The sequence below is a fragment of the Cyanistes caeruleus genome, chromosome Z (genome assembly GCF_971803275.1).
Source record: "Cyanistes caeruleus chromosome Z, bCyaCae1.hap1.1, whole genome shotgun sequence".
Classification (NCBI taxonomy): domain Eukaryota; kingdom Metazoa; phylum Chordata; class Aves; order Passeriformes; family Paridae; genus Cyanistes; species Cyanistes caeruleus.
In genome coordinates this window covers 55127314-55147463 of record NC_141732.1, presented here as the reverse complement: position 1 = coordinate 55147463, position 20150 = coordinate 55127314, and the positions used below count along the sequence as shown (strand labels likewise).

The following is a 20150-nucleotide window of genomic DNA, read 5'->3' as shown; positions in this document are numbered from 1 at the left end:
TTTTGGATATTGCACATTCACTGCAGATCAAGCAAGAAAACTATCAAACCAGTTCCAGCTAAGAGTCCACCTGTTAAATACATGTCTCTCCGATTTAGAGACAAGAAAGCTGTGGAGCACCATACAGAAATCCAGGTGTGTAACACCAAGTGCTCTTCCCACATCCACTCATGCAGTCACTCCATTTTAGAAGGCATCTGGATGAGTCCAGCACAATCTGCCCTAGGTGAAGTCACCTTGGCTGTCTTTAATCACCTATCTGTATTCCATGGGCTTCATTATAACTTTCAGGAGAATCTGTTGCATGATCTTACCCAGCACTGAGGTAAGGCTGACTAGCACTGCTCCTGGATACTGGTTTTGTTTCCAAACTGTTTAATCTGACTATAGGAAATAAATACTGGAGTATACAGGATTATCACTATACTTCTTTTCTTCTTTCATTCAATTTTTTCCATTTTTTCAGTTGACTACATGTGTTTCTTCCCAGTTGTCCACAGCATTTATCTCCCATTTCTAGTTTACAGGGATAGATTAAACTGATCAATGTATCTGCTCAATCCTTTCACAGAATCACACAACAGTTGAGGTTGGAAAGGTCTGGAGGTTATCTTGGTGAACCCTTCTGCTCAAGCAGGGCCATTTTGACCCAGCTGCCTATGATCTTGTCCAGTTGGATTTTGAAGGCCTCCAAGGTGGCAGACTCTACAATTTCTCTGAGCAGCCTGTGCCAGGGCTCCGTCACCCTCATGGGAAAAAGATGTTTCACATGGAATCTCCCAAATTTCAGGTCACGCCCATTGCCTCTAGTCCTGTCACTGAGAACCACTAAGAAAAGCCTGGTTCTTCTTTACTCTGTCCCTTCAGATATTTGTATAAAAGGATAAGATCTCCCTGAGCCTTCCTTTCTCCAGGCTGAACAGTCCCAGCTGCCTCAGTCTTTTCCCCACTGGAGTGACACTCTGGTCATTCCTTCATCAATATCTTAGTCGCCCTTGGCTGGTCTCTCTCCGTGTCTCTCTTGCACTGAGAAGCCCAGACTTGGGCAGAGGAGTGAGGCATGTCTCACCAGCATTGAGCAGATGGCAAGGATCAGGTGCTTCAACCAGCTGGCAATATTCTGCCCAGCACACCCTGGCATAACATCTGCCTTTTTTGCAACCAGGACATATTGCTGGCTCATGTTCAACTTTGTGGAAGTTATAGTCTCCTAGAACCAGTGTAGTCATGGTCCTCTAGGACCTCTGTGCTTTCCTGCAAAGCTGTTTCCAAGCTAAGTGCCTTCCAGCACATATGGGTGCATGGAGATGATCCAGGTGCAGGGCTTTGCAGTTGTTGAACTTCACAAGGTATCAATCAATCCATTTCTCCAGCCTGTTATGCTCCCTCTGAATGGCAGCATGAGGCTCTGGTGCATCAAGAAGGTCATGATGCACTCTCTTCCCATTTCTGTGTCATCAGTAAACTTGCTGAGGGTACACTCTGCCCTGTCATCCAGATCATTAATGAAGATGTTAATCAGGATTGGATCCAGTATTGACCCCTGAGTTTTACTGCTAGTTCATAATCTCCAGCTAGACTTCTTGCCACTGATAATCACCAGCTTTTCAGGAAATTTTCAGTCCAACTCACTGATTGTCTAGCTCATACTTCACCAGCTATAGACATTTTTCCTTTAGACAGATGAAGAACCCCATGTCTTTACTCCAAGCTATTTTTTCCTAGCTTGTGGCATCGTCTTAATGTCTTCTGCATTTTTATTCAGCGTAAGGAATAGATTGTACATGGCTCTAAAGCAGGTGGAGAGAAGGCAGAGATGACAGGGTGTTCTGCAACTTCATATACTACTCATAAAGACCAGTCCTCTACACATAGATGCTTTACCTTCCATCTGCCCACTGTTTGAAATCAAGGCAGTTTGAGGGAGCAGAAGAGATAAAAAGGACTCGATACCATGGTTTCATTCCTGCTCTATCATTTATAAGTGCTCACAGCATGTGAACAACTAAATAGTTATTAAAGGCCTCAGATGGCTCTTTCCCTAGGTATATTGACCTGTGTGTCATATTCTGGGACATTTTTATAGGTACTCCTCCACTATAAGGAAGAGATGTAAACTAGCAGAAGTGGCTTGTAAATCAGTTACAAGAGTAAGCTGAAGAAGAAAGCAACATCATATGTTTAGATTGTGTCATATGGTAATAATTGATGTTTTTGTTTAAAATTCCCATAAGCATCTCCTCATTTTTCAAAGGTAAGATTATTCAGGATGATGCCTTTACTACATTTGGCATCATAGTATCTATAACAAAGACTAAAAGCCCTTTCTTCTGACATACTCTGCAAAAAATTGCAACATTTCATGCCTAAAATATATATAACTTTTAGGAAGTGGAGAAGAAATAGCAAGAAAATGCCCTCATAACTACTTTTCAGAGGGTTCTGGTGCCTTTGGTTATTGACAGTGACTTACTTTGGGTTTTTATTGATTACCCTTTCTGGAGTTGTCTGCCTGCCATACGACCAAGGTGATAGTAGCCACTTAAGTAGGAGGTTGATGACAAACACAGACCCACCCAGCCACGTATCTGTGAAAAATTACAAGTGAGGAAAGATAGGCACCATAATAGAAATGTATACAGTTTATCAGCTCATAGGCAGCTGTAGAAACTGTGTCTCTAGTGAACAGTCATTGGTCATGCAAGCAGAATACTGTTGTTTCAGTTGAGACAGATGTTATTGACAGCTAGGGAGATCTCTAACTGCAGACTTCATACTCAAATAAGGTTTAAAATGTAACCATCTGTTTTCTGTTACAGTTGTGTAAGTGTAGTATTATACAGCACTCACATATCTGTGCAATCACTGACCTCAGGTGTAATAATCCCTGTTACATAATTAGAGCAATATGATTTTTGCTTTTTCTCTGGGAGATGACTGCTGAGCCTGAAAGAGACTGAGCAGAAAAGCTCAGAAAAGCATTTTAACATAATTTTTTAAGATCTTATGTCCCTCCAGACTTCAAATATGTATGTGCATGGTGAAACCTAGCCTGCCATTTATGATGAGGTTCTTTTCTTTTATATAGTCAAGGAAATCCTAAGCTTAGCAAAAGAAAATGTAAATGCAAATAAGAAACATTTTTATGTCCACCAACTCCTGTGTATGAGTATTTCTTATTCATTGCTCCAAGCAGCTGCCATTTTCACATGAAGTGAAAACCAGCAAGAAATAAATATTTAATGTTGTATTTTATATCTTCTACCATTTTCAGGTTTTATGATCATTAAAAATTACAGTTAATGAGAATGAGTCTATATAGTTGTTATTTTTCTCAGTTCTGACTTGACTATTTTTTAAAATTCGATTTGAGAAACCCAAACCAGACCTTACCATTGTCTGTAGCAGTAGTCAAAAGGGTAGTCTGTGAATTTGCTTATTTGATATCACAATTACAGTAAAAGCTTGCCATCATAAATGCAGTTACAGAAAAATAGGCCCAGGCCTAATCAGCTCTTGGGCCAAGTTCATACAAAAAATCCCCGATACCTTTCCTCATGGGTTTTGTAGAACTGTACTTGCACATGATGAATCACAGTTTTCTGAGCTTTGGTAATAATGGAGATCTTTTATAAGGGAGTCAGCACACCTGGACTCAGTATTCTTCCCCAAAGTCAAGCAAACTGGGTTAGATAACAGCATGTATTATTTCAGTTTTCACATGATCTGAGCCTTACAAAGGTAATAGTATCAAGACCTCATGTTTAGAACATTGAATAAATGTAACATTTCTCCAAGCTTGAAATTTTCCAGATATTTCAGTTTATAATTTATGATATAAAATGTCTTGCATAATCCACATGTGTTTGTAAGAGTGTGTGATAATAAAAGTTATATATGGGAAGATAACCAGAAGATACAAAAATATATTATTTTTAATAATAGTTTTTAATGTATGCCAAATTCTGTGAACATTCGTATTTTTAAGACTGTGACCAAAAGATCCAGCTTTTAAACATATCTTAGATACTGCTTTGGCTCCTGCTGAAGTTGAATCAAAATTCCCTGTTCTAGAAATAGCAGTACCTCTTCATGTGCTTGAAAGTGTGCCAATTTTATTTTTCAGGCATATTGTCCTAGTAATTTGTCCTACTTTTTCTAGTTCAACTCAGCTCTAAAGAAAAAAAAACTTGTTCTAAGGAAAAAAAAAATCCTCATGTTTTTCCTTACCAGAAAAGTCACACTGAAGCTCCACAAATCTGTGTTCTTAGGAAATTGCATCCCAAAATATTAACACAAATTATTTTTTCCAGTTCTGTCCCATTTGCCTTATTTCCTCCTCTGACCTTTCACGTAGTCAGTATTAAAGACCTTTTTATGAATATCTCATGAATTTATTTGAAATTGACAGGCACATTTTTTGCTGATTGATAAAAATACCAACTTTGACCTTGATTAAAAAAAAGAAGTGATCCTAGGAACAAAAAGAAAAATTTCCCTTGAATAACATGTACATAGTCTCTATTTTAATATTATTTATTATTGTTGTTAATGTCTGACTTTCCCCACTTAGTATCAATAATTGTTTCTTAGTAAAAAAGTGAAAACAAAGCACAAGAACTATTAAACTTGGTACAGGTTTTACAAAATTATCAGTATTATAGTAGCATTTTCTTAGTGAAGCCTTTTGGATGCTCAGATAATACACATTAGCTGGAATATAAGTCTTTGCACTTATTTCATAATCACTTTGTTTTGAATTGGTGGAACAGTGCAGCAAAAACAAAAATCTAGAAGAGTAAACTAATATTCTATTACTTTCAAAACACAGTATAAAGAGAGAGTGGCACATACAATTATTACTGACCTTGAAATTGCCATTATCACTGTTATTGTAAAGAATGTAAGCTTTTGGAAGATTTTGTAGCAGTTTAGGAAAAAAAAAATTAAAAAGCTATGCCCCAACTACTAAGTTTTGCAATGGAATATAGACCTGTGTGGTAAACCCAAAAAGTATTTCTTCAGATATCTCAGTCAACAGAAAATAATAAGGCACCAATGTGACCTTTAGTACTTCAAGCAGAGAGTGTTCTGAGCCAAACACAGAAAATTGTCCATAGATAAGCTGAGGTTAATCCATTCACAATGAAAGCTTTGTGTACATATTGCTGTGTCCTGGTAGATACTAAGGCAATGGGGATGACAAAAGAATTCTGATGTTTAGACATGTATTTTTCTTCTGTTAGCATCATTATTTAGCATCATTAATTAGCATCAAATGAGATATTAATTACAATTTTTCTGTTGCATATATAAACTATCATGACCAGTCTAAGTCTATAATAGGATGACAGATGACATTGATTTAAACTTTCTGCTTTCCTGGAGGTACCATCAAATTAAATCTTACCTAAAACCACATTCATTGCAAGAGCCAACCAGTCAAAAATGCATACACATTATCTTCTCAAATGTTATATCATAGCTATTCCTATTATCCATACAGAGATTAAAAAAATGAATAAAAACATTATTTAATCAGGACCAAATCGGAGGTTTTTGGTTTCTTTGCATGGCCAGGATTAGAAAATTATTTTTATAAGTGCTCATGTCTCTTCCTGAGGGAGAAACAGCAAAACAGAAAGGCAGAAAAAAACCTTCACTGAATAAATATCACACATGACCTGGGAAAGAAATAAAAATTGAGATCTTTCCCATTTTACTTTGTAACAAGCAATGTTATGTGAAAAAAATTATGTGACAGCATAATGAAGTCAACAGTTTCCTCTTCTAGATTTTTTTTCTTTCTTCCCACACCATCCCTTGTAAGAAGATTATTGTTAAATTTCAACCAACTTGAATAGGATCTTTATTGCTTTAGTTGATACAGTCTTAATGTGGTAGACCCCAAGGTGGGTGTGTGCCAGAGGGTATACAGTCTACCTGAGCCAACAAGGGAACAGCACTAGTTCAGATCAACCCTGCTGTAAGCAGTGGCTAACAAAGTGGAGCTCTGGTGCCTTAAGGACTAATTAGAAACTTAGAAGAAAAACAGGCAGTTCCACTAGCAGTAAGAACACGAGATCTAAGTGAGATTCCCATATTTGCTAGTTAAAGATCTGGATCATTGCCCAAAGCTTTGTGTGTGTTTTCGTGTGGGAGTGAAAGAGAGCGGTAGGTAATTGTTACATTTTTCTCTTCTAGAGCTTTTTAGTTGCTTGTTTTGCTTGTTAGTTGTTGTAACAAGAGAAGTTTCATCTTAGCTTCATAAAAACTAGTTGTGAATTTTCTTTGTCAGTGTCAGATGAAAGGGATTACTCTTCAGGGTAACCAAGACAGAATATTTTACCCGTTAAGTAGAAGTTTTCACTGTTTGTTTTTTTTTTTAATGATTCTGCTATCCATTTACATTTAAGTGTCAATGTTTCTGTCTTTGGGGATAGTTCTTGCACTCTCTATTTATTTGTTTATTTCTTTTCATATTTCCTTGCTGTCTAATTGTGTATGCAGCATGTCTTGCAGAAGACAACTTCAGTCTTCTGGAAGGGCTTGTAAGGTTGTTAAGGATTACACTTTCCCCTCTAACAGTAAGTAACTTTGGAGAACCTCATCCAGTAGGCATGTGAAGCATACTTTTAAATTTTTTTTTTTCTTATGAAGATTCTGATTTTCAGTTAATAGATGTTCAGTTAAAGCTGTTCTCTTTCTCTTCTATTTTGAAATTGTTTAAATTTTCATATTATGTGCATACTAACAAAATACCCATTGTGCCTGCTTGTAAATTACATATTTCAAAGACATATGTCATTGAGTAGAATTTACAGTGAAACTGCAGAACCTGCTTTATGCATTATAAGGGTTCATATAATTTTAATTATACACTAGCAATGTTTGGCCATAGATCTAACATATGTTAAAGGAAGAAAACAAATGGCTGTGTTATCTTCCTTTCCTGATACTTCATCTGGGCCCAACTAATAACCCAAATCTCCAAGCTCACAATCCCTCAATGAGCTGGGAAACATTCCTGAATTTGACCTACAAGATGAATTTCGTTTTAAGAACCTCCGGGTGTAGTCTGTTACTTTGGTTACACAGTTAATATGTTATGCAAAGTGTATGCTTTGCATTGGAGAGTATTTGTGAAATACAAACTATGTCTCAGCTGTTTGCTAGCAATTGCTGGAGGTTTATTTCTACCTGTGGGACAGACACTGGTGAAATTGAGATTGAGAAGCACCAGTTTGGACTTTGGGGTTTGTTTTGGTTGGTTGTTTTTATTTGGCTACCCTCCAGTCTTGTCTGGGTGGATCAGGAAGTCTGGTGAGTTCCAGCTTTTTTAAGAATTGCACCAGAGAAGTATGTCATCATCATTCAGGGGCAAAGACATCACAGACTGGAAAAACCAATTCCAGTTTATGTTATTTTGCTCTGACTCTGTGGTTCAGCCAAGGACCTAAAGTCCTGAAAATACTTAGTATGCTGTCATCTTCCATCCTTCTACAGGTTTACACTCTTTCTACATGCCAAGTGAATGTTGACAAACTGTGAATTCAGCATTGATCTTTGTGGAAAAGTCTCCACCAAATCTACACTTTTTTTTCAGCTAGTGAAAAGGAAGAGCTATCAATATAAGTGATCAGTAGAGCTATTAACACTGCTGAGTCACATTGGTCTTTGAAAGGGTTGCAGTTGCCCAGATGCTGTTTTCCAGGTAGTTCAAAAATGGGCTTTTGTCACTATGCAATCATGAGATGTCTGCTTAGAATCACAGAATGGTTTGGGCCAGAAAGTGCCTTAAAGGTCATCTAGATCCAACCATCCTCTTCATGGGCAGGGACACCTTTCAATAGGCCAGGTTGCCCAAAGCTGCATCCAACAAGTCCTGGAACACTTCCAAGGTCAGGACATCCACACATTCTCTGAGCGACCTGTTCCAGTACTTCATCACCCTCTGTGTAAAGAATTTCTTCCTAACACCTATCTAAATCTCTCCTCCATAAACTTACAACTATTGCCCCTTTGTCCTATGACTATTTGCCTGTAGAAAAAGTCACAACCCCTCTTTTTGAAATGTTCCATTTAGGAAGTAAAAGGCTGTGATGAGGTCTCCCCAGAGACTTCTCCAGGCTGATCAACTCCAGGTAACTCAGCCTTTGTAGAAGAGATGCTGCAGAGTCCTCTGATCATCTTCAGGACTCTCCTTTGGACCTGCTACAGCAGGTGCATGTTATCATGTGCTGAGGACCCCAGACCTGGACTCAGTAACCTAGGCAGGTCACAGTAGAGCAGAGTAGAGAGGAAAAATCCCCCTCCCACAGCCTACTGGCAACAGTTCTTTGGATGGAGCCCAGAATGCAGTTGACTTTATATGCTGTGAGCACACACTGCTCACAGCTCACTGGGTCATGTCCAGCTTCTCATCCAGGAGAACCCCCAGGCCCTTCTCCGCAGGGCTGCTCTCAGTAAGTTCTTCTCTCAGGCTGTACTCATAATTGGGATTGCCCTGACCCAGAGGCAGCATACTTGGACTTGTTGAACCTCATGAGATTCCCATGGGCCTGCTACTTAAGTTTGTCTGGGTCCCTCTGGATGGCATCCCTTCCTTCTGTTGTGTTAACTGTACTGCTCAGCTTTGTGTCATCTGCAAGCCTGCTGAGGGAGCACTGTTCATGCCATGGTGAAGATACAGAAGAGCACAGACCCCAGACAGAGCCCTGAGGAACACCATTCCTCACCAGCCTATTCCTGGAGGGTCCACAAGAGCCATTGACAGCAACTCACTGGCTGTGTCCATCCAGCAAATTCCTTATTCACTGAATAGTCTATCCGTCATTGCCATGCCTCTCCAATTTGGAGATAAGCTGTCACATGGGATAATGTCACAGAAACCTAGGTACATGACATCAGTAAGTCTTTTATTGTTGACCATTGCAGACATTGTCCTGCTGCTGTTGCAATGGGAAATTTCTTCTTAATACTTTACTAGAGCTTTCTTGCTTCAATTTAAGCGCACTGCTTATTTCTCTTCCCTCTAGGGACTCAAACTGTCCACCATTTTCTTTATCTATTGCTATCTTTTACACAGTCAAGGACAACTGCTGTCTCCTGTCAGTGTTCCTTTTTGTGACACAACTGGTTTTTTCAGTCTTTCCTCCTCTAGACTTTTTCAGTCTTTCATTCTTTCATCCTTGCCAAAATTTTTTGCCTTCTGACTGCTATCTTTTGAAGCCTTTTGTCCTGGTGTGACTAAAATTGATTGCATCTTATTCTATGTTGTTACAAGTGTGTACATTAGCCCAAGTATATCTCATTGACTTATATTAACAGAAATAGCATCAGTTTCTCCTCACCTGTGGTAGTTTTACTAGTAAGTGTCCCAGTATACTCTACCAGTGTCTCTTCTGTGTCATGGCTATTTCTTTCAACTGTTAATTTCACTTTTTGTATTTCTGCAGTTGGTTTTTTTTCTTCCTAAGTTTAGAGGTTTACATTTATTTTTATTGAATCTAGCTGTGGTGATTTCAGACTGTTTCTAAAATACTCACAATTCCTCCTGGGTTGTGATCCCCAGATTTTAGTCCAATGTTATCTATATCATTATCCATGTTGTAAAATAAAGTAGGGTCTGGAATAAGATTGAGGAAATATTTCTTCTCATAGTAAAATTTCCTTGCAATCTTCTTTTGAACTAATGAGGATCATGCTTTGAATATGTTTTATTTACCAGCTGTGAGCTCTTTTGGAACCAGCTGTGATGATTCCATGTAGCCACTCTCTCTACTTAAAGGAATGTCATGAGGGACAGTATCAAAAGCCTCATTGAGCCAGTTAAACTATCACAGAAAAGCATTAGACTGGTTTTATGTGACTGCCCTTAGATAAATCCATATTGTCTGTTCATCATCTCCTAATAATTGCCAATAATATACCAATAATTGCAAAACTTTTTGGGACAGAATTTACTGCAGTCCACATTTTCTAATTGCCCACCATACACTTCATCATAAGACTATTAATAAACAGGCATGTCTAAGGTGATGTACATTTTAATGTTAAATGCAATTTCATTGTCTCCTTGCTTCAATGTAATGTAAATGTAATGTAATGTAATGTAATGTAATGTAAACTGAATGTAAGCCACAGAACACTTTCTCAGATTTTTCAGTGACTGCTTTGCATTTATCCTTAACCACTTCCCTTCTTTCCTTGTTTTTAGCACATGGGTAGACTATTGTTGCAGTCAAGTATGACTGAAAAGCTTTCCTCAGAATTAGACAGGCCTGTTGTACACACAAGGAGGGTAGAAGTATGGCCAGGCATGGATGGACTGTAGCCTCCACAAAAGCTAAGACATGACACGCACCAAATGACTGTGAACTACCGTTTTCCTGAGGGTACATCAATAGTGCCCAAGGCAGCTCTTTGATCAGAAAATGGGCAAGTCTCAGACAACAGCCGTTCTGACATTATGAAAGAGCCATCTAGTAGCACCCCTGTTTCTACCTTAGTTCCCAAGTTTTCCAAAGTTTCCAAGCAGATCTCTGACTTTTACATCCACCTTTCCTCCATGTTGGTGTGATTAGCTTGTGCCTTTGGTTCTTTTAGCAGTTGGGACTTTATCTAATCCTAGCAAATCTAGGCAATAATTTCTGAGTTGGTTCAAACAAATTTTGCTGTCTTCTGTTGTCCGTACTGTACTTTCTTCCTTTAGTCATTGCAAAACTGTGAAGTCAGTCAAATGAACTATTCTTATCTGAAAGTCGTCATTTCAGATTACAAGGTTTGTCATCCATTGGACTGATTTAGTTTGCAAGTTCTTTCTATCAATGAGACATTGGAACAGATGTCACCATCTCAAGAACTGACGCTCTTGAGAACTGTAGCTGCTCTCAATTAGCTACATTTGCTCAGGCTTTTACCAGACAGCAAATTTGGCCCTTCATACATATATGTGCTTCCTCTTATAATTTCCTCTTTGAAGCAGCTGATAACCCTATACTGGATGTAATTTAAAGATATATCACTGTTTACACCAGCAACTTCTGCAATAGACCACAGCATAGTTTTTACATCTGCTGCTACCTCTACTATTTCCATCAGTAACAGATGCTTCTGCACAGGGTAGAAGAAAAATAATAATTTTGAATAATTTGATTTTGTACATGCATTCATTATCAGACATTATTTGCAGTGGGAAATTGAGTAACAATAACCCTGATATATAAGCAGCTTTTCTTTCTAAAATAGGATAAAATAATCTACAGAATGCACATACTATATCACTTTCCTTACATGATTTCTTGCTTATGAAATCATTGAATAGCCTTTAAAATATCTCAGTTTTGATTTTTGGAATACCACTGGTGAATAGGAAATCCTCCTCCAAATGGATCTCTTTACTTTCTCTATAATTCTGGCTTTGTTGTGTCTGTGATTGCTGCTGCCTTCAGATTGGAGCAACATCAAATTCACACCTGGCATGGCCTTTTGACCTAAAAGCAACTACTCTAATCCATGAGATTTATTTTCTATATCAGGCCTAATATCTCTAATATTTTCAATACCTTCTGTCAGGTGCCTGGTGCTTCACATGAACAGAAATGTATTAAGTGAAATTCAGGGTTTTGTCATGCTCAAAAAAGCAGTAGTATGTGTCACAGAATAGGTACAGTAGTCATAAGGAATCAAGAGGCCACAAAGCAGAAAAGGTGCAGGCAAAACTGTCTTGTGGCATCTGGTAATTCTAAGATGCCTACTAATGCTTGCTGAAGTTGAAAGTTGAAATATGGAAGGGAGTATCTTCTTACCTCTGTATTTTCCTTTTTCCATTTGACTGCCCTGGTGGGCTGCAGGCTATTATTTTTTCTTGGAATCTGCTTAACTGCATCTTGTTTTAAAATTCTTGTCCTCAACCCTTATGGTGAAATATAGTATAGGTGTTTTGTTACCATTTCATGGCTGATAATTCTTAAACTGATTATTCTAAATCATATTAAACATTAATTGATTAGTTTCCATGAAAAATGACCACGCTATTCTGCTGTATTTTTAGACTGCATATATTAATATCACTCTGGGATTTCTGAAGAATTAAATTCTGGGACCTCACTGCTTCCATAGCAATCAGTTAATTAGCACTTAAGAAGTTTTTCCCTCAAATGTTTAGCTGATACAGTAGGCAGATTTTTTAATTCCTTCTTTGGTTTGCCTTAGGCTTTTTACAGCAAACTGCATTAGTAGTGTAAGTCTGGGCTTATGCTGTTCTGTGAGTGATCTCATCTTGTTTTTATCCCTTGATCAATTAAAATATTTGCTTACGTGATTTTTATTTTTCTTTCTCTGCTTTATTATTGTATTTTTGCTTTGTAGAAGTGAATCTGCAAGTGTTTCTATGAAGGTTGCTGTCACACTTTACTTAAGGCTGAAGTTATTTTTTCTTGCATAGCATTTCCCAGTTGTGAGAGCTGCAATATAATGATAAAAATCCGTTAGAAGAGAGACAGAATCTTAGTTATATAGGACTGCAAATGTTTTATGAGATTTGCATCAGCTACAAAGCAAGAGGAGTTAGACCATTATCAAAATGTATTTCTAAACACTGGGACAGGAGAGTAAATTGGCTAAATGCTGGTATTTGGAATTTATACAGGGATAATTGTAATTATAAGGTTTTTTCTCTGCTTAATTAAAGGCACTCCTCTGCAGAAATAAGAAAGCAATTTACTCTCCAACCAGGCTTTGCACAGTTCTGCCAACGAAGCCTAAGTACCCCTGGCTATTCTACATTTCATCTGGTAAGTTCTGAGTTTATCTTCTTTACAGAGGTTTGGCATGTACATTGCTTAATGGTTTTAGGGTAAATTAAATGATCTTCTAAATTGTCTTGCTTTCCACTGGCTTCTACCTGAAACTGTTAAAAAATACTCTCTGGTGAGCTGAGGAAATGATTCCTTTGAGAAACATGAGAATGTTCCTTGGAGCCTGGAATAGACAGTCCCTCTACATATTACTATGAATCAAAGTTAATTAGTAAGTGTTGGAGTATATTACATTATTTCCCTGATGGAAACATTCAACTTCTTCAAGTAAATGCTTTGTGTGGTAGCTAGTCTTCTTCCCCCAGTTTCATATACTGAGCATGGTTCCATGTGGTCTGAAATATCGTGTGGTCAGCTGGGGTCAATTGTCCTGGCTGTGTCCTCTGCCAGCTTCTTGTGCATCTCTAGTCTTTTTGCTGGTGGTGTGGTATGAGCAGCAGAAATGGCCTTGGCTCCTTGTAAGCACTGCTCAGCAATAATGAAAACAAATTTTATTATCAACACTGTTTCCAGCACAAATCAAAAACATAGTCCCATAATATTTACTACGAAGAAAAATCAACTGTATCCATGCCAAAAACAGCACAAATCAATGAATAGAGGCTCAACAAGCTTGACTTAATACAGTTTCCAGAGCTAGCAGTACGGGCAACATGCTGAGTGTTTTCCGGAGCTGCAGAATATGCATGTGAAGTGATAAATGCTGAAGTGTGTCCCAATTGGCATAGATATAATTGAGTCAACTGCTAACGTGTCTCCGAATCATCTTCAGCCTTCCACGTGTAATTACCCCGTAAAGAAATCAGATCATATGACAGTGCCCTTGTGACAAAGGGAAAAAATGTCAGATGCTTTTATTGCCTTTCAGGAGGATGAGTATTCTGCAAACATACTATGCCATAAATGAAACTGACTATGATTTTGGCACTGTCCCTGTCCCTACCCTTTTAATTTTTGATTCTTTTTGTGAGGCCTGATAAGTAGAAGCAGGAAGAGTCTTTGTGCACCAGTGATTGTGAAAATTTAGATGCAAGTGGTTGCTTCCTGTGTCAGCCTCCCGCCACTACTCACTTCCTTAATCTGAAGCGCTGTGATCTTTAACTTGTTCCTGGTGGTTACTCAGCCTGACGAGGCCAGGTCCCTTCTTCCGCACGCCAACAACCACTTGTTCCACCAAAAAAACTTGGTAGCATTTCATTTACCAAGTGTTACGTCGTAGCTGCCATTTTGTGTGTGCCGTCACAATCTACATGCCTCTAATTCATCATCCTTAAAAAGGTATGTTTGCAGTGATGATTTGTGGCATTTTCTGTAGAAAACTGTTTTGCACAATTTTATGGTATGTGAAAAGGAGTGCTGGCTTCTTATTTAAGCCATTTTCTGTGTTTCCTTTCAAAGGTTGCACCAGCTGTTAGGGAGATCATTTCCCTCCACCCGCATTTACTTTTTATACTATCTCTTTTTCATTTGTGTCTAATTTACAATATTCACAAGCTCATATTTCTAGTGGTTAAAGGTTATTGTTAACACATGAACTAGCAAAAGAGGACACAATGAAATACAATGGACTTGACCTGTCAGAATGGAGAAGTCTGACTTCTGAAAGGAAGTGCAACGGTTAATCAAAAATTAGATTGTATTATGTAAAACTATTTTGCATGTAAAACATTGTATCTTCAGCAATTGAAAAGATATTGTATGCCTTTGTATACTTTAAGCTGTGTTTTACTTTAATCTTCTGTGAATTGCATTTAGTTAGTAGATCTAATTATATGCTACATATATTTATATTTATTCTATATTATTTATTTATATATATATATTTAGATCTAAAAATCCCTGTGTAGGCCTATTTATGTATCTATATGCTAACATGCTACGCTTTACCCACTGAGAGTGCAGTGAGTTTCAAACATATTCTGATAATTAATAAAAAAATGTTTACTCATAACTGTTGATCCGACATGTTCAGCACTACACCGTGTGCAAACAAGAGACTGTTCCTCATAATATGATGGTCTTGCTGGTAATGTTAAGTTTTCCCTTTGGCTAAAAAGAGGAAAGAAAGGGAAAGGTTTTTCCCAGAGGCATTTTTGATAATTCAGTCAATGGCTTAAACGTACAATGAACTCAGAGACTGTGTTTAGGCAGAAGCCAATATAGTCTCCCTATAAAAGGGGAACCTGGGAACTTGGTCTGGTTCAAAGGTCTCTACTAAAATATTTGCAGAAGTATTTACCACATCTGGGGTTTTTTCAGAGCTTTAAATTTGCTTGCTTCTCCTAGATGTTTTCAGCACATTTCTTCCAAATATGCTTCATTTTCTGCAAGATATTTCTGGATTTTTGTTATCTGAAAATCTTCCTCAAATATATTTCCAGAACATTAAAAAGGTCCAAAGCTTGTATTTACTATTAATTGTTTTTAACACATTTTCTTGTCTCCCGTGGCTGATGTTGCATATTAAGTATGAGCCATTTTAGTTCAGAGTTACTGGAGCTTTGTCGTTGTTGAGCCTCTATGTACGTTTCAGAAATTGAGAAATTTCTTATTGTCCCAATCAGCTACAATTCCTGATGTTGTAGATATGATAATGGTATGCACTGGTGTCACTTCATGCTCTGGTGAAATTCCTGTTGACTTCCATGAATGCCTTGCATGAGGAGGCCTCAGTATTAATGAGGGAAGACTTGTTGATTTTGACCCGCAGATTTTTTCTGTGCAGAAGAACACTGGAGTATAAGGAGGATAGCTGAAGAACATTGGATGAGACAATAGGCAGAATAAAATTGAAATAAAGGCCTGTTGACCAGGGACATTGGGTTACTTCTTTTCTCCACAACACATCAACAGCACCGCAGATGTGTTTTTTGCCGGCAGCTTCAGAAGACAGCCTTGTGAAAGATACCTGGGTTAATCATTGCAATGCAATCCTCACCCGTTACAGAAAGGAGGATTTATTAGCTGGTTTTTGCTAGAATTCTTCTCACAGTAAATAAGTTATTCCAGTGCTCTTATTCTAATGCAACTAGTTTTCTTACAGTGATGAGGTATCATCAGCCTTTGTGGATCACACATAAAATAAACTATAGATTTTCTAAAGCTGTAGTGTTTAGATCTACTTTTTACTTGTCAAGAAAATGAATGATAAGAGATTCTAGTTTCTGTACTCAACTGGACAAATATTGTATTCCTAAAGATATACAGGGTATTTTTATTTGCTACCTAGCAAGTAAAATGATTTTCAGTTTTGTCTGTACATAGAATAGCATACACTTTTAATATGTGAAATCACATTTATTTATATATAGAACATCTCTAGGTACCAAATCAAAGAAGAGTTTCAGCCTCTGCTTTTGACACTAAACAGATAAAAAGCAGACAGTTTAATGGCGTGAATGATTCGTGGAGCATGTTCTTGTTTAACTTTGTTCTGAGTGGGCCTTCTGTTTAAGAATGGCTAATTAAATGTAATGAGATACAATTGTTGTCTATCAAGGTGCAATGCTATGCACTGTAGAAATGGGAAATATCTAAGGTGTGCAGTAATAACTTTAGTAGTTCCATGTAATCTTTTGCAAAAGCACTGTACAAACCCTTGAGAAATGTGACAAATTAACTCCAATAGTACAAAACCCAGTAACATTCAGAGATGAAAAGTAGTATCTTTTTCTGATTTTGAGTATATAGTGTCCTCAACTTTGTTTGCAGCAGGAAGCACAGAGCATTTCTAATTGTGTCTTTAAGGCACAGTGCCTCAAATGACTGCATCTTCATGATGGCAGCAGCCACAATGCTTACAGCTGGTCCTTAGCTGCGTAACTTGGAGTAACTTCCAAGACTTGGCCTTGTTACTCCTAGTGTGCTTTGTCTGCTGTCTCCTGCCCATCGGCATTGCCTGTCACTGCCATTTCGGTCACCTCCCTTATATCCTTTCTTGTTTTTAGGTTAGAAGTTTAGATGTTTGTTTCTGATGTGCAGTAAGTAATGGGATAAGTACAATAGTTTAATAAATAAACCTGAATTACACCATCAAGAACCTTCTGTTGCTAAAATACATGCTTCTTTATTTCTCATTAGCCTTCCTTTTATGATGCAGTAGACCCAGTAGATTTTGAAGGCTTCCTGATGACGCAGCTGAACAACTTGGACTTAGATCTAGCACAAGAACTTGGGGACTTTCCTGAAGATGATCTGGATGTTGTCTTTACACCCAAAGAGTGCAGGACTTTGCAACCCTCTGTGCCAGAAGATGGGTAAGGAGAGTTTCTGTCCCTCCAAAATGCTGCAAAAATATTTAGTTTTGAATAGTTAAAAATAGTTTTGAAGATGTTGATCCAATGTCATTGTGTCACCCATCCAGCCATTTTACACTTCCTGAACTTTAAATGTTTGAACTTTGCCACTGGCTCTGTTAGGCTTGTTTGCTCACTTAAAATTATTCAAGTGCTTATACAGCTTCCTAAGCTTGGTAGCGGCAGAAGTGAGGTAGGCATCAACTAGGAAGAAGAGTGAAGAGGGACAGGAGAATGGCATGAAAAATAATTTTTGCAGCTGTGATGCCAGAGATGAAAGTTGATTCTGATCGTTTAACAAGCACAGTATTGAGGCTTGGGGTGGCGGGGAGGGGCGGTTTGGGTTTTTTGCCGCAGCTGTGTGTTACATGGCTTTGGTCAGATCACTAAGAATCTCTTTCTCAGTACCTGTCTTGCTTAAATGGGAGGAAATGGTTCATTCTTCACAAGTTTTAGGAAGGGGGTGAATGTTAATTTCTAGTGTAGAAGTCACACGTGGTTTTAGGCTAACATTGATGAAGTAATTACCCTGTTTTCAACAGCTTAAATCAAATAGGAAGCATGACACTGGTGCTCAGTGGTCCTGCAAATATTTAAGCTGGTTTGAAAAACAGGCACACAATGAGCAAAAAGATTTTTAAGAATAAGAAAGTTCATCAGAGAGTTTTCTGATGTGGTATTAGAAAGTCTGTGCATTGCATACTAAATACTCTTCAGGGACTGTTTCACTGTAAATGGTACCTTTAAGTAAATCTCCAAAGGCCTGTTGAGTTTTGCAAGACTCAGTAACAGTGAGATAAATGTGAAGTCAGCCCCATTTAGCCCCAAACTGCTACATCTGCAGAGATGGCTAACTATACAATATGCTTGGGATGGGGCGCTGGCTCCTTACAGTGTTTCCAGGGAATGAACAGCACAGCTATATTCAGTGCTGTGCTGAACCTCCATGATGAGGGACAAATGAGCTTAGTTATGGGGTCTTGGCTCACAGGGTAGACCTGCATCCCCCCCTGTGTCCCTGCAAAAGTTGCTACAGTTGCTAATTTTTACCAGCCAGCTGTTCAAACTAGAGCCCTATGAAACAGCAGTATTTGTTTGGTGTTTTCTGTCTGATGTACCAAATGCAATGAGGCTAAGCAGGAAACTCACACTGTGTGATTTTTGGCAGATGTAGATTAGCTGAGAACCCTCTTGCTAAGCAAGTTTTCAGTGTGCAAGTTTCTTCTTGGCCCAGTGCTTCTCTCAAATAGTTCAAGAGAACAAATACAGTAGAGATGAGATGCGAGGTTACATGAGAACTCTTTGAATCACACAGCTTCTAAAGAATTTTCTAATATTTCGACAAAAGGTGATTTTCACTTGAAGTTACTCATAGAAAAAGTCCCAATCTTTACAAGGTATTCTTGTTTTTATGTGGATTTGAGAGAGAGAGTGGATGTGGGAGACAATGAATGGGTGGGTTTTTTTCTTGAAGTAATCTTTTATTTAAATGATGGACAAAAATATTGAAATAATTATTCAGCTTTTGAAATTACATCTAAAATGAGGCCATTTCTTACCTAATTCCAAGATTACTTCCCACTATGCCTGGTGTTTAAAACAGCAGTTACCTATTTGTTTATCCAGTAGGAGACCATGCAGGCTCATGCTGTAAAATCAGTTTTAAGCCTGATTTGCACCACAAAGTTATCAAGTGTTTTATAAGAAGTCTGTGACAAAGCTCGAATAGTGGATACCTACAAATATGCTTTCAGATTTTTTTAGGCATCAGCTTGCCACTTAGCCATTCACATTGCTATCATTGATAGCGTGTTTACAGAAAATCCTGGTCACGGGTGCCAGGATGTGTTAGGGAAGATGAGAACACAGGAGGGACATGCACCAAGGATTGGCCTGCAGGCAATGCAGTCTTTGATGTCTCTGTGCACTGACAGCAGGAAACAGGTACCACTGACCAAACTGGGTTAATGTGCTGCCTGCCAGCAGACACATCTCCCACCTGAACCAGAGGCAGGAACCACCAGAGGCAGGGGCATGCGACAGCCTGGCATCAGCCGAGGCTCTGTCCCATCGTGCACACACGAACCCAAATCAGCTCTCAGCCAGCCCTGGTAACCAGTTGCAAATCTCTTAGGAGTTCTATGTGGAAAGTGCTAAAAATTATCATACTTTTCACCTGTTCCCGTATTGAATGTGCATTCTACCTACTCTTTTACTCACCTGGATTGGAGGATGTTACAATTTTGGAAAAGGTCATTTAAAAAATTAAGAATAGGGACAGGGGAATTATGCCACAGCATCATGATATGAAGTTCATGGTCACTGTCCATGGCTGAAAGGCTGCAGTTCCAAATAGTACCCAGTCTATCAAGGAACACTCACATCCCCCTTCATTAAAGCAGACTTATTTGAAAAACAGGAAATTAAATTATAATGTATTCTTAGAACTTAAATCTTTGGTATGCTCTCTGATCAAAAGCTTAGTGTCTCTTTTTTAGATTTCTCTTTGTTTTTGTGAGAAAGGGAAAACTTCACATATATAAAAACTAGCTATTTGCAAGAGTCCAGGAGCTGAGACCTCTAAAAAAATATTTCTGTATCTTGAGACTTATTATCAAGTTTTGAAAACCACAAGGTTGGTTATGTTGTATAATTTATTTCATTTTACTATATTTTATTGCAACATCATTCTTATATTTCTAAATAGATAATATGGCGAGAAGTTACCTCTATTAAATGTATGTTTGTAAGTTTATCAGCACAGTACCAAAAATCTGCATTAGGGAATTAATGGAGTACAGAGAATTTTTTTGAACCTCAAACAATAGTTTAGCAGTAAAATAAGTACACAGGAGAGGACTAACAGAGAGGCCTTTATATGACTAGCATGTTTTGATAAATTTGTTTTCCTGAAAGTGTGACTTAGGAGCTGAAATATGTTGCTTTTTCTGCAGGGTTGAACTGGACTCACATGTCAAAGACTGTGTTCAGACTTACATCCGTGAGTGGCTGATTGTTAATCGAAAGTAAGTGA

The 20150-nt window shown here is 38.1% G+C and overlaps 1 protein-coding gene across 3 annotated transcripts in view; it reads left to right on the top strand.

Moving 5' to 3' along the window:
- Window positions 1–20150, top strand: part of DOCK8 (dedicator of cytokinesis 8) — an 87020-nt gene that overhangs the window by 5650 nt on the left and 61220 nt on the right. The window contains exons 2-4 of one of the 3 annotated variants that reach the window (XM_023943657.2): window positions 12695–12797; window positions 16902–17077; window positions 20071–20142. In XM_023943657.2, the coding sequence (XP_023799425.2) occupies window positions 12695–12797; window positions 16902–17077; window positions 20071–20142 (351 nt within the window). Of the gene's footprint in view, window positions 1–12694; window positions 12798–14028; window positions 14100–16901; window positions 17078–20070; window positions 20143–20150 lie in introns of those variants that run through there. The other 2 variants (XM_023943659.2, XM_023943658.2) reach the window with 2 other exon arrangements.